The sequence below is a fragment of the Symsagittifera roscoffensis genome, chromosome 4 (assembly GCF_963678635.1).
Source record: "Symsagittifera roscoffensis chromosome 4, txSymRosc1.1, whole genome shotgun sequence".
Lineage (NCBI taxonomy): Eukaryota > Metazoa > Xenacoelomorpha > Acoela > Convolutidae > Symsagittifera > Symsagittifera roscoffensis.
The window spans coordinates 29,967,902-29,982,482 of NC_087065.1; the positions used below are offsets into that span (position 1 = coordinate 29,967,902).

The following is a 14,581-nucleotide window of genomic DNA, read 5'->3' on the forward strand; positions in this document are numbered from 1 at the left end:
ATGATTATTTTGACAATCTAAATAAAGTGGGAAATGTTGTAAATTATTTATTTGTGATTGTTCAATATCAGTTTTTACTGCATATTTGCATTCCAATCGGGGTGATGTTTCGTTTTCTGCAAGGTAGAATTTTATGTTTTTGGGTATTTCAACTGTTGTTTTTCGTGTAAGTAATTCAGGTGGTGTATTTCGACTTAAGGTGTCTGGTAATGCAAGATTTTTTCCTGCAGTCCAAACTATATGTAAGTTTGGAAATTTCATTAGAATTAGTTGAAATCTGTAAACTCGGTGGTTTGGATTAGACTTTTGTGTAAAAAGAAAAATGATTGGTTTATGGTCTGTGAATAGAACTGTTGGATGTTTTGATCCAAGTATCAGAAATTCATATTCTGTCAGTGTATATATTATGGCTGTGCATTCTCTCATTAGAGTTGAGAGTCGTAGCTCTGCTTGAGTGAATAGTCGAGAATTTGCTGATATGAGGTTCATTTTATTTGTACCATTATGTGATTGTATTAGTGCTGCACCGATGCCAAAGTTCGAAGCATCGCACATTGCATAAAATGGTTGATTTGAGTCTGGAATTGTGTTTGAAATTTGTTCAGTTAAAAGTTTCTTTATTTCTTCAAATCGTGTTTGATGTTTTGTGTTCCATTCAAAATTATTTTGTTGTCTAAGGATGTTATAAAATGGTCGTAGATATAATTGCATTTTATAAACATATTTACTTAAAAAGTTTAACATTCCAAGAAATTCTTGGATTTTCTTTTTATTTGTTGGTGGTTGAAGTTTTTGAATAGCGTCAATGCGTGATTTCAATGGAGTGATTGTTTTTCTTTCTATATTATGTCCTAAGAATTTAACTCTTGTCAAAAAAAAGTGTGATTTATCGGGGGCGGCCTTCAGATTTTCGTTCTGAAGTATTTGGTGATATTTTTCTAAAACATTGAACATCTCGTCTTTTGTTTGTGATTGCATAAAAACATCGTCTAAATAGGTGATTGCGTTTTTCTTGAGTATTAGTGGTCTAAAAATTTTGCTCATAAAAGCTGAAAATGCTGCTGGTCCTATGGATATTCCATAGAATAAGCGGTTGAATTCATATTGTTGGTTTCCTATAACAAATTGTGTTAAACGTCGTGATTGTTCATCTAGTGGCATTTGATTGTATGCACTATTCATATCGGCGGTTGTAAAGTATTTGCCGTTTATTTTTGTTAAAATAACTTGTATTGGTTCAATGGGCCAATTACATTTTGATTCATCTATGAGTGAATTGAGGTATCTAGCGTCGAGAACGATTTTTAATGATTCTCCTTTAGCTAGAATGATAACAGGGTTGATGAATGTGTTGCCTTTTGGTTGTTCTTCTTTGTTTACTGGTGATATAATGTTGTATTGTTCTAAAATATCGAGTAATCTGTTCACTTTATCATGTAAGTGAATTGGTACTTTACTTGCTCTCTGTTTTTTGAAAACTGCGTCTGGTTTTAACGGGAGATGTAGTGATGAACTGATTTTGCCAACATCGAATTTTGATGTTGCATAGACTGATGAATATTTAATGAGCTGTTTGGCTAATTTTTCGAATTCGTCTTGTGTTATTTGTGAATGTTGGAAATTAAACATTGTTAAAAATTTCTGTTGGTCCTCTGTGTAGTTACTTATGTTGAATGTAGGTTTGAAATATGGAGTTTTTGTGAAATAATCCGTATTTCTGTTTTCGTTACTTATTATATTATTTATAGATAATTCTTCATTAAGAATTGTAGATTGGCAAATATCTAGTAATTGGAGTATATTATTTACGCGATAGGCTTTTTCGTGTATTGGTGATATTGTAGCGTTGGTTTCGCAGTATCCTAAAAGTCCTAAAGGTAATGTTACTTGGTAAGGTGTGTTGTTATAGACATGTAAGGAAATGATATCGGAATTCGAATTTTTCAAATATTTTATGGATGAGATTGTGATTTTGAAAAATTTATGAATAGGTTTGAATTCAAATTCTGACATATAAAATTTTTGTTTGTTTTGTTCTTTATCATATTGGTGAACTTGTTTGATTGAAAAATTATAGATATTTCCTGATAGTGGTTTTAGGTGTTTTCTTTGTTTGTTAAATATCGGGTAGAATTTTGAAAAGAATGGTGGTTGTTTATTTAATCTTTGAAAAAATGTTAAGGATGTTTCTTTTGTTTTTGTATATTTATCTTTGATTAATATTTTACTATTTAGTATGTTAATTGTTGGTATATACTTCGAAATAAATGGTATTCCAATGATATTATATTTAATGTCAGTGATATGGAATATTTGTTTAAATGGCTTATTTAAAATTTTGCTTTGTTCCATTGTTCTGGTGGGGAGGAGAAATAATTGGATTTTTCCGTAGTTTATCAATGTTGATCCTTGTGCTGTTGCTAACTTACTGGAGGTTTCAAGAGGTATTAACTTTGGGTGTAAAGTTTTTATTTCATTCCATGTGGGGATGTTTATTATGTTTGATTCTGCTCCTGAATCAATTAAAAAATCTATTTCAAGGTCTGGTGGTTGAAATTCTTTATTTCTTGGGCTTTCTAAGAGAAATGGTATTGTCCAAATTTTTTCTTTGGGTTGTTCTTTTTGTATATTTTGATAAATGTGGTTTGTATTCAAGCATTTTGTTTTGGTATTTTTATTGGTTTGATCTGTAGTGTTAATCTCGTTTGTTTCTTGCGTCGTTGGTGTGGAATTTATGGGTGTAGTGTAATAATTTTGAAGAAATTCTGATTGATTTTCATATATGTGTGATGAAAAGGGTTGTTCATATATGACAGATTCATAGTCATTTTCGACTTTTATCATATTGATAGAAAGAGTGTTTTCAGTATCACTTTCTGAATCTGATGATGTACAGTTTATTTGATTGAGTTGTAACGTATCAGTTACTGTGTCATCAATACCTGGAGGGTCTGATGTTGTTTCTGGGTTAGATTGTACTTGATTGATTTGTCTTTGATGTTTAGGTGTACTACTTCTGTGGCGATTATTAGAATTATTATAGTTATTATTATTCCGGTGTGGTGATTGGGAATAATTTCTATAACGATTATTATAACTTGGGTGTCGATTTTGTGAATTATTTCGCGATCTGTTTTGGTAATTATTGTTTGGTCTGTTATAGTTCGATCTATTATATGAGTTATTCCTTGATCGATTGTTCGGGTAATTCTGGTTTCGGTTGTTTGAATAACTTCTATTTCGATTATAGGAGTAGTTTCTATTCCTATTGTATGATGAATTTCGTGATTGGTTGTTTGGATAGTAGTTATTTCTTGATTGGGAATTAGATCTAGAAACAAATCGTTGTGTGTTTGAATTTGATCTGGAGTAGTTATTTCGACTATTTGGTCTATTGTAGTGATTTTGTGATGAATTATACGTGTTTCTTCGTTCTGGTGATCTTCCTCTATAACTTGAGTTATATGGTGATTGATTTCTTGTATAATTTGTATTGTTCGGGAGTGGTTTTCCTGAACTGTTGTTGCTGTGGACTGTTTTGTTCGGTAGATTTTGATCTTTTTTCATGTATTGATAGAATGATTTATTTGGTTCTTTATATTTTTGAGGTTTATTTTGATTATCTTGCTGTTTTTGTCTACATTCGGAAATACTATGTCCGTATCGTCGGCAATAATTACACCATTTTTTGAAAGATGGTTTGCCTTTAAAGTTTGGGTTCTTTTCGTAGATATTGAGTATTTCAGTGATTTTTTCAACGAGGTCTGTCTCTGATTCCTGTATATTATTAATATTAGTGGGAGTCGTTTCAATTCTGTTAACGTATTGTAATTTCAGATTTTCCGTTTCTTCTAGTTTCATCGTGATTTCTGCTTGTTCTAATTTGTCTACTAGTTTTCGAAAATCTAAATCGGGTTCTCGAATTGAAGAAGGATGTGATGCTCTCTTTTTTATTGCTATTTTCCTTAATTGTGGTGTTAAGGTCATCATTAAGATTTCTGTCATCTTTGTGTTTTTATAGTCATGTGTATTTAATGAATATGCTTTTCGAACTAGTGTTTCGATTCGTACTGCTATTTGCTTGATGGTTTCGTTTGGTAATCTGCGAATTTCATTACATAAAACTCTTTGTTGTTGTTTGTTTCTTTCGGAGTCAAACATTTTTGAAAATTCTTGTGTAAATCTTTTCCAGTTTGATTTTATTTCTAGAGGTAGTACTGAAAACCATTTTTGGGCTGCGCCATCTAAGGTTGTTTGTATTAACGCTGTGCGTCGATGTATCCAATTTTGATGTAGTGGCGTATTAATTGGTTCAGGTCCAATATTTAAAATCAGGTTTGCTGTTACTGCATTTAAATAATCTTCTACAGAGTATTCAGGGTCTGTTCCTGTGAAAACCATTAAAGGTTTGTTTGATGTTATTGATGATCCACCCATAAGGTATGGATTCATTGTCATTTGTAATGATTCTGCTGCATTTGGCATTTGAGAAAAATTTGAAAGTTGGTTTCTTGTTATCTCATGTTGTTGGAGATAATATGGGAGTGGTATTTCATTTTGCATTTGTGATGGTTGATACGAGTGTGCAGTCATTGGATTTTGTTGTTGAATTGGTTGAAAAGATTGTGTATTAATTGGATTTTGTTGTTGAATTGGTTGTTGATTTTGTGCATCTATTGGTTGTGGAGAAAAATTTCTATGATTTGTACGTGTTCTCTGTATTCCTTGTCTACGATATTCTTGAGTATTTTGTGCAAATATATCTGGTTGTAAGAAATCATCATCTGAGGATAAATAATCCATTTGATAAGATGTCTGTTTTTTATTTTTATTTTGTTGAAAAAATGGGTAATTTTCACTGTGATCCCGTGGAGGATTTGTTTGGAAATTTGTTGAATTAGGTTGGGCCATTGGGTTATCCCAATTTCGAGATCTTGTATATTGGTTAAAATTTCTTTGTGGTTGATTATATGTTTTTGATGGATGTGTATAATTATAATTATGGTCTGCAAAGTTGTTTCTAGTGAATGTTTTGCGTGTTTTTGGTGGTATTGTCATGGGTCTGTATGTTTGGTAATCCATATGTGAATATTTAGGGGCAACTGAAGGTTTAACGGTTGATTGTAAGGTTACCTGTGTTTGTGAAGGATTTGTATTTCTTGGTGTTGTTAAATTTGGGCGTATTGGTGAAATACTTTGTTGTGTAGTTGTTGTGTGTACAATTTCTTCATTTATGAAGTGTGATGGTGTCTGGATATCTTGTTGAGTAAGATTCCTAGTTCCATTGAGGTTTTCATTGTGTATAACTGTAGAGTTTAAACTATTATTTTGTGTATCGGGTAAAAATGTATTATAGTTTAATGGTGTTGCATCAATTGTTAATGGTATTACTCTTACATAATCTCTTATGTAAGATATTGTACCTATTGCTTGACTTGAGATTGATTGTGGAAAGCTTATAAATGCGGGATGAGACCATTCGGGGTCCCAAACATAATCTGATTGTTCTGTGATAGCGGTATCATCGTTCGAATTTTGGGGTCTAAAATTTTTTCTTGCTTGTGCAATTAAATCAATATTGTGTGTGAAGTAATCTATTATGAACCATGCCAAAATTTTTTGTAGATCGTGTTTTGTATGTTGTGAAACGTCGTCTTTCGTGAAATTTTCTTTAATGATGTTTAAATAACTAGAGAGTAGTGTGATTTCATGTCGTACTTTCAAATGTTTAGATGTTTCTTTTGGTGAGACATTTGTTATTGGGATTTCGTTTTCTAATATCGAAATATAACTATATATTATTGCGAAAACTTCATTGGTGAATATGGAGTTTGCTCTTTGTGAGTTATGGTATTGGATGCTTTTTATATATTCTGAAAAAACTTTTGAAAATTCTAAATCAAGATCGTCTGTTTGAATTGTATATTTTCTATTATTATGGTTTGGTGAGGTGAATTCTATGGAGTAGATTCCATACTGTTGTGTTATGTTGCATATATCTTTTAGATAGTGATCTATGATTTGTCTTTTGATTTTTACATCGGGGAACTCTGTTTTACATGGACTGATTCCGGGTTCAAATAAATTTACGAGTAAATTTTGACAAAATATGTGTTGTCCTCTATCAGTATCTGCGTCTACTATAAAAGGAAAGATTTCATCATCATCTGGAGTTTCTTCACCTGGGGTGTGCGTTGAACTCATTTTTTCGTTCGATTACTGTTAATATGTAATTATTAATGTGTCGAATTGGTTGATTCCAATTGTATAAATGTACTGGTTTGTGTTTGTACTGCTTTTTTATTCTTCTTTTTCCTCTTTGTGATGAATTTGAAGTTGTTTCTGAGTCAGAGAAATATAATTGATCGTGAATTGGGCAATTTTTATCTATTGATTCTTTTAGTTTGTAAAGTTCGTCTAAACTGTTGGTTTCTGATTCTGAAAATGCGTTTCGATTTTTTGAAAATCTTTTTCGTGTTATTTGTCTTTGTTTCGTTATTATTTTTCTTTTTAGTGTTTGTCGTTTTGTTCGAATGTATCCAACTGTTTGTGTATGAGGTGTGATTACAAGGTCGTATTTTTTGTTATCTATTTCACAATTGTGTAAAACGATTGTTTGTTTATTTCCTAGGTTTTTAAATGACATAAGGTTTAGAATGACGGATGCAAAGGGTTGTTAAATGATTTCTATTTTCCTAAACTGTTAGTTCTTACGATTTTTTGGTTAGCTTAACCTGGGTCTGTTTGTTCAGGGTTGGAGAGAAAAGTATATCGATTCCGAAGAATGATTTTTTACTTTCTCGTGGCTAGTATAAGTTAAGGTGTTAACTTACTTAATCTTACTTAGGGGTAGTGATTGTGTTCAAGGGTTGGAGAATAGTAAATCGATCCACAAGGTTCAGGTATAATTAGAACGCGAGTAGTTCGTTAGATACTATTTTAAACTTACTAAGTCTAAGATTTATCCTGGGTCTGGTAAGAGGGGGGGTCAAGTGAAGGATGAATAACCGAAGTTCTTCACTGTTTATCCTAATTTGAATGATTAGTTTTGTTTAAAAATTTCTATTAGTCTTAGGTCTTTAGAAAGGGTTGGGTAGTGAATCGACGTTTGAGGTCGTTAGACACTAATTAAGTGGGTGGGGGAGAACAAAGTTGTTCTGTTTGATCCAAGGATAAGCCTTGATGATCAAATTTGAAATTTAATTAAGTAGAAAATGATTTAAGATCCAAGGATAAGCCTTGATGATCTGGTTTTAAAATTAAGTGAATTTAAGTTTTAATAAAATTTTAAATGTGTGTAAAGGAAAGATTTAGTGTTTTGATGATATTAGTGGGTTTATGATTGCTGTTATGTTTTAGATGATGAAGCTGGAACAACAGGATGATTTATGATTACTAACCATTTATTGTCATGCTACTAATTTTTATTTTTATTTTCCAATAAATATTTTTCAAACATGTTTTGTATAATACTGCAGAGTTTTAGGAAAACGATCTTAGATCTTTTTATCAATCGTTATTGTATATTAATAAATTTGTTTAGCGCCTGAAATGATTTTGAAGAGTAACTTCAAGGTTTTATGTTTGCAAATGGAAATCTAAATTCATTGCAAGTAGTATTCGAAATATAAAAGTTTGTTCTGGCTTTTGCCGAACTATCATATAACTATACGGCAAGTTTCTACTTTGTCGTATGTCGTCTTTGGTTCGAGGTCTTCTTCCAATTCCGGGTAGTTCTGTTATGGTTCGGAATATTGGCTCTGATCTATTGAGTCGTAGAGACATTTCGATTAAATTATTGTCGTATAACATTTTTGTAAATGTTTTTGTCTAATTTCTAATCTATTTTGGTTAATTCTAATCTATTAAGGTCTTGTTCGAGACTTATGGTCGCACCAGATGAGTTAGGACCGAAGTGTAACTCATAGAGTAATTTCGGATAGGGTACACCGTCTGCTCGTCACGCTATCTTATTTTCGGCCGGATAGATTCGTGCAACTTCTTAGTCTAATACCGATCCTAATCTTACTCTTATACTATCTAGTCTCAGGTTGTTTAACTAGTCTCTGCTAGGCTCAATAGATCTAGGGTATACTGGTTTATTGCGGCTGCTGAAGTGCTCGGGAGAGTCCAACTAATTTCTAAGTTAAATTCAAATCTCTCTGGTGCTGAAATTACAAGTAACTTCAGCACTTACAAATAAGTGGGTTGTTAGTTAGATGGATCATGATTGGTTAATATTAAATACTTTACATTGGTAAAACATTTAATTTATCCAATCATAAAATGTAGTTTAGATCAGGTTCCAGACTGCTCGTATCAGGGCGAAACACTGAATGTTCCGACTGCCTTTCACGGTTTATGGACGAGCACCCCGAGCACAAATATTCCGTTACTTTCGTAACAATAACACGAAAAACAACTATGGAAATAGGTACTTTGACCAAATATGGAGGCAAGTGGAAAAGAGCCAAAAATTATAGTCCCCCTACGCCTTCCTATTATAGAATGTGATTAGGACGGTGGTCTATAATTTGCTGGAAGGTTATAACGAAAAGACCCCAAAGCGCTTATCATACAGTTCTGTACATGACAGAATAGAAAAAAAAAATCGACATTTTCCTCCCACCTCACATAAACACCATCTTTGTGACATTACGAGCGGTTGTACAAGGTTAAATATGATGAACAATTATGTTTGTTATGACCTAATTAGTTCGCATGCAAACCAAAAATATCATAACTTTTCCGGATTCTTTTCCAGTTCCCCCCTTTCAAAATACGAGTTTTATGTTTGTTTTACGTGTTATTACGACTAAATGCGTAATGTTACGCTGTAAAGTATGAAGAACAAATCTGTTCACAGTTGTCGATTTGTTTACCACGCCAAATTTCATTGCACAACGTTAAATCAACTTTTCAAATTTGAATTTGAAAGGGGGGAACTGGAAAAGATCCCTTTTCCGTTTATGGAAATTGTATGGCTAGCACTTTCCGATGAATATTTTCGGTTCAGTTGAATTGATAATCAAATCACAAATATGGAATCACAACTCCAACGCAAATACGTATTTTTCGTGAATGCATTTTTGAAAAAGCAGCTGGATCAGTTCGTAATTTTTCTTTAAAAAAATGATCATACAATTATTAGAATTATATTCAAATGGAGGCAGTGGGTGCTCTCACTGAGGTAGTCAACACCGGACTGTGGTCTGCCGAGTACGTGCAGAGACTGGGCAAGAAGATGGTGAAGGAACTGCGCATGTATGTCAAGATGAGGAGGACCAAATTCAGCGCCTCATTCAAGGACTTCTCTTTTTCACTACTGCAAAACAAAAGATTCAATTGCTGTGATTTGTTCTTTTTAGAATCGCTTATTTGGCAATAAATTTGCTTTTGAAAGCATGAAAGGCCTGCTAATCAGAACAAGACTGGGTGATCAGGGCGCCCAGTTTTCCAATCCCTTTACAAAAATAAAATAGAAAGGGCTCTTTTCCCTCGTAAAATTACAAAATTGAGCTGTTCAAAAATTCAAAAAACTTTTCATTTAAGAAATGTTGTGAAAGTTTGTTCACTTGTTCACGCTGATACGTTTTTTTTGCAGTTTCTAACATAAAAAGTAACCTGAAATAGACTTTCATACAATGGTTTTAGGAAAAAACCAAAGGGGGGGGGGAACCAAAGAGCCATAGAGAGTTGTTCAAAAGTTGATCTTACGACTTATAATTTTAAACAAGACTGCTCGTATCAGGTCAAGGCCCTGAATGTTTCGACTCTCTTTTAAGGTATATGGAGCAGTAATAACACAAAAAAATCAAATAAAATCAATTTTTTTTTCATTTGAAATTTTTCGTGATTTTTATGACTTATAAAGTACATCGTGATAGATTTCGCTCATAGTAACAAACCAATTATGGCAAATAAGCTTCTTTCAACAAATTTAGAACAATTTCCAAAACGAATTTAATCTCCGCTTACGCGTTAATAGCGCGAAATATACCGCGTGTTATTTGTCCCAAACTGGCCGAAATGGCAATCTGTAAACCCCCATAACATTACAAAAAATTGTCACAGGTAAAATATCTTTTCAAATTTAAGCTCAGGACAACAATACCTCCGATTGATATTACAAAAACTCCGTCAAAAATGGCGATTTAAAAAGTCGAATTTTTGTCTGAAGAAAAAAAAACCACCACGAGCACAAATATTCCGTGCTCACCCCGAGCACCCAGCCCGAGCACAAAAATTCCGAAAATCAGAACAAAAACAAGAAAAAATGTGCAATAAAAACTTGTGCGTTTCACGTTTTTTTCACGCGGGCACGTTTTATTGCCAATTACATCTTGAAAATTATTTTAAATTAGCTTTCGAAACTTGGATGCCGGAAAAAATTGAAAAAGTAACTTTAAAAAACCCAAAAATTTCACCACATTTTTCTTGAACCAATCGCCACTTCAAAAAGACTGCTCGTATCAGGGCGAGGCCCTGATTGTTTCGACTGCCTTTTAAGGTCGATGGAGCAGTGATAGCTTGAAAAAATTAATTGTAATAAAATTAAAATAAATTTTTTTTGAATCTGAGATTTTTTGTGAAAATCATCCTCCCACACGCCATATAAAATTCGCTCCTGGTAACGAATCAATTATGACAAATGAGCTTTCTTCAACCAAACTGGAGTGATTTCTAAGACGGATTTAATTTCGGCTCACGCGTTAATAGCACGAAACATATCGCGCGTTAATTGTCCCAAATTGGCAAAAAATGGCAATCTTTAATCTTTATCGAAAGTCGGAACATAAAGTTGAAGGGCGGTCGAAACATTCAAAGCGAGCTCTTTCTATCCCAACCCGATAAGTGTTTACTGAAATTCGCGTCACAAAAAGTTATTCAAAAAAAAATTGACTCATTAATTCGCAATAAAACGTAGCCGTGCGAAAAAGTGATCAAATTTTTACCGTGTGAAAACTTTTTGAACAACTGGGGCGAGGAATTTAAAAATTAAAATTTCAAAAATTGGAGTTTTTTAACTCCTCTTCCACACGCTATGTACAGTACAGAGAGGCATAATTAACATTTGGTAACTTAATAAATCGAACAACTAACTGCATCAGTTTATTTTGGAACAACATTTGATCCAGTTCAAATTACTATTTACGCATTGAAAACAAAGTATTTTGCGTGATAATTATCTCCAATTGGCCAAACTGGCAACTTTCAAACGCTCAGGACACAAATTATATAAAAGACTCAAAAAAGTTAGTTAAGAAAACGAATTTTGTCAGTAGAAAAAACCAACTCAAAATACTCTGTCTTTTTTCAAAAACCGGACCAAAACAGCGTTAACATTACAGAAAATGTCATATTATTTAAGTATTGCGCGAGTAAATGTATCAAATTACAAAAACTAGTATCCAAGGTGGACCAAAATGTGTAACAATGCGTCGCACCATTTATGTTTCAATAAGACTCCATAAAAATGTGGACGTATTTTTTTTTGTTCGAACTAAACATTTCCCTTTGCACTTAAAAATTCAAGTTATTAGAAAGCCCTAGCTAATTTTAAAATTTAAAGCTCCTCAGCCAGTTTATTTTGTATTTTGGAGGATTAAAATTGTCTGGGGGCTAAAGTGCTCTACAGCAGTTAGTTTTCCAACACCTAGTAAAGATACAACGGAATGCTTTTCAAAATTGCCCATACAGACTTTTGAACTTAAAAATGACAAAGAATTTGCATTTAAAAAAGTTGTTTCTCTGATACGTTTTCTTAACAGTTCAGATAATCAAAGTTAGTTTTAAGTAAGTTGTCATATGTCAAACTTACAAATTAAGTCAAAGGAGGGAACTGCAAAGCAGCCAAATAAATCAACCAATAACAAGTCATTACTGCAATGATTGCAATAGCAGAGTGACTCAAGGAGGAAGATAAATAAAGAAAAGGTGCTTTCACGTAGAATTCAAAAAAAAAGTTTTTTTTCGCAAACGTTTCTCCATAAGACTTTAAATGATTAATAAACCTTTTTTTGGTATATCTGGCTCCGTTAGAACATATTTCTGTTTCCAATTTGAACAAGATAATTGCTTGCAAAAGATTATTTAAAGTACTTTGATACTTTAATTTGCAAAAAAACGTAGCCGTGCGAAAAAGTGATCAAATTTTACAAAGTGAATTTTTTTGAAAAACTGGGTCGAGGAATTAAAATATTAAAACACCGAAAAATGGAGTTTTTTAAATCCTCCTCAACGCGCTTTATGCAGTACAGAGCGACATAACTAGCATATGGTAAAATAATACTTCGAACAACTAGCTGCATCAGTTTATTTTAGAATCCGGTTCACTCTATTTACGCATTGAGAACAATGTATTTTAAGTGTTATTTATCAGAATGATCAAAATTTTTAGTATAAAATCACTATAAATTTTAAATTGCAGTATAGTTGATGCAAAGATTTATTTCCTATTGCAGAATCTTGCCCTCTTCACAGCAACTTTGAAAATGCATAATAAACTGTATACATTACGAGGCCAAACTGTGTACTGGATAGGCGCACAATTTTGTGTCTGTATGTCCCTGGATTCATTAGGCAAACCTTTAGACATGTTCCAAAATGTCTCTGGATTCCACTTACAAAACTTCCGTGGATTCCGCGTGAAAAATACCTGTAACGTAAACTTTGTCGGCTAATATATTTTGCTGCGGATTCCGCAACAAGCGAATATAGCTAGCTTTTGTGGATTCCGCAACTGTAAGTGGATTCCACAAAATGTAAGTGGGATCCGCAAATGTAAGTGGAATCCGCAAAATTTGGAAGCGGAATCCGCAAATATAAGCGGATTCCGCAAACTGTAAGGGATTCATAATTTTGTTCATTACTGAACTTGCATATGAATAATTAAAAGCGAGAGCTGGAAATTTTTTTTATAGCAACGCGGAAGGCAAGGACTTAACCATTGTCAGCGCAATCCACGAACAAATCTCAAAACGTTGTTTAACTAAATTGGTATATATCACCTTTTAGTATTTTGGAAACACAACACCTAATAAGTTCAATTGGAGTCATTGGGTTCAGAGTGTATGGAAATACAACAGCATATCGCAAAATTAGGTCAGTATTAAATTTTGCATCAGTAATTGGTATCGAAGTTCAGATCAAAGTTGACAAGATTTGAGGATTTGAGATCGAGGTTGGGTTGACAGGAATTGATACCAAACGATTGATATTTCAAATGGTAGTTGATCAATGTAGTAATTGAGATTGATTTTTCTGGTGACCAGAAATTAAAAGATATTATTTTAAACGCTATACTAGACATATACATATATGTAAACGGAATCCGCAAACAAAAAGCGGATTCCACTTACAATTTGAGGATTCCACTTACAATTTGCGGATTCCGCGTACAGTTGCTGAATCCGCAACAGCTTAAATTAAGTATAAAAATCTCCTATTATTTGTTTGTGGAGTCCACAAACTGTTCTGGATTTCGCAAGTAAAATTGCGGATTCCGCAAAACCGCCTCTTTTCGGAGAAATTTTGAGCATTAACTTGTTTTGGGTATTTGTTTGCGGAATCCAAAACAGCGAAGAAGATCAAGAAAAAATACCAAAATTGCGATTTCCGCGACAAATCTGATTATTGTCTGTTGCGTTATGTGTTTAACATGCACATAAGGCACAGTTGGCCTCATAATGTCTGCAATAAGTATGCTAGTATATCAGGGCAGATCTCTGAATGCTCCAACTGCCCCTAAATCTATATTTAAAAGTTTTTGGGAAATTAAATACGGAAAACCTATAGGCTTATATCAAATTAGACAACATAAAAATAAAGTGTCAATATTTGAGTCTGTTAAAAAAAAACAGTTAAAATTAAGACGACCAATTAGCTGGCCTCAGTTCAATTAGGAGCGATTTTTTTATGCACAATATCTTGACGCGCATACATATTACGTTCTCGTCATCATCAATTAGTTCTTCAAAACGCGCTTAAATTATTCCAAAATAAGACCTCGTTGGCAATTTTCAAACTCCTTAAACTCTGCAAAAATAATCCGAGGGAACTTTTTTAATTTGATTTTGGAGTCGATATCCTCAATAATTTGTGTTTTTTTCTTTAAAACTATGCCTTCGATTGCTAAAAATGACTGAATAAAAAAACTACATCAAGCATAAATTTTCCGTTTTCTTCAAAATTTTGTTTCAATAGATAAAACCAAGGATATTGCAAAGTATCTGTTTTATAACTAAGCTTTCTAAAAGCAATCTAACTGGGAAACAATTTCAAAAAATTTTTATCGAAAAATTTTGAACAGTAGACGTTGTTAAACATGCAAAATAATTTTTGCTTAATGACAAGTATTAAATAGACTAAGAAGCATGCCTCAATTTAGTTTGCAACGCAAGAAACCTCCACCTAAACGTTATTTGCAAGAAATGTATCGAGCGTTTTTTATCTTAACTTTGCCCAATTGGCAAAAGTAAACCATTATAACTTATGGGAAAAAAATTAGCGGATATTTAAATTTTCGCTCAGAACAACAATATTTCTCAAATCCTATTCATAAAATCCCGTCGAAGCAGAT

At 32.9% G+C, this 14,581-nt stretch overlaps 1 protein-coding gene across 1 annotated transcript in view; it reads left to right on the top strand.

Moving 5' to 3' along the window:
- The first annotated feature begins 9,163 nt into the window (after window positions 1-9,163).
- The window catches only part of LOC134844839 (dynein regulatory complex protein 9-like), an 83,703-nt gene continuing 78,285 nt past the window's right edge, over window positions 9,164-14,581 (top strand). Inside the window, exon 1 of the mRNA XM_063861656.1 lies at window positions 9,164-9,264. Within this exon, the coding sequence (XP_063717726.1) occupies window positions 9,164-9,264 (101 nt within the window). The remainder of the gene's footprint in view (window positions 9,265-14,581) is intronic.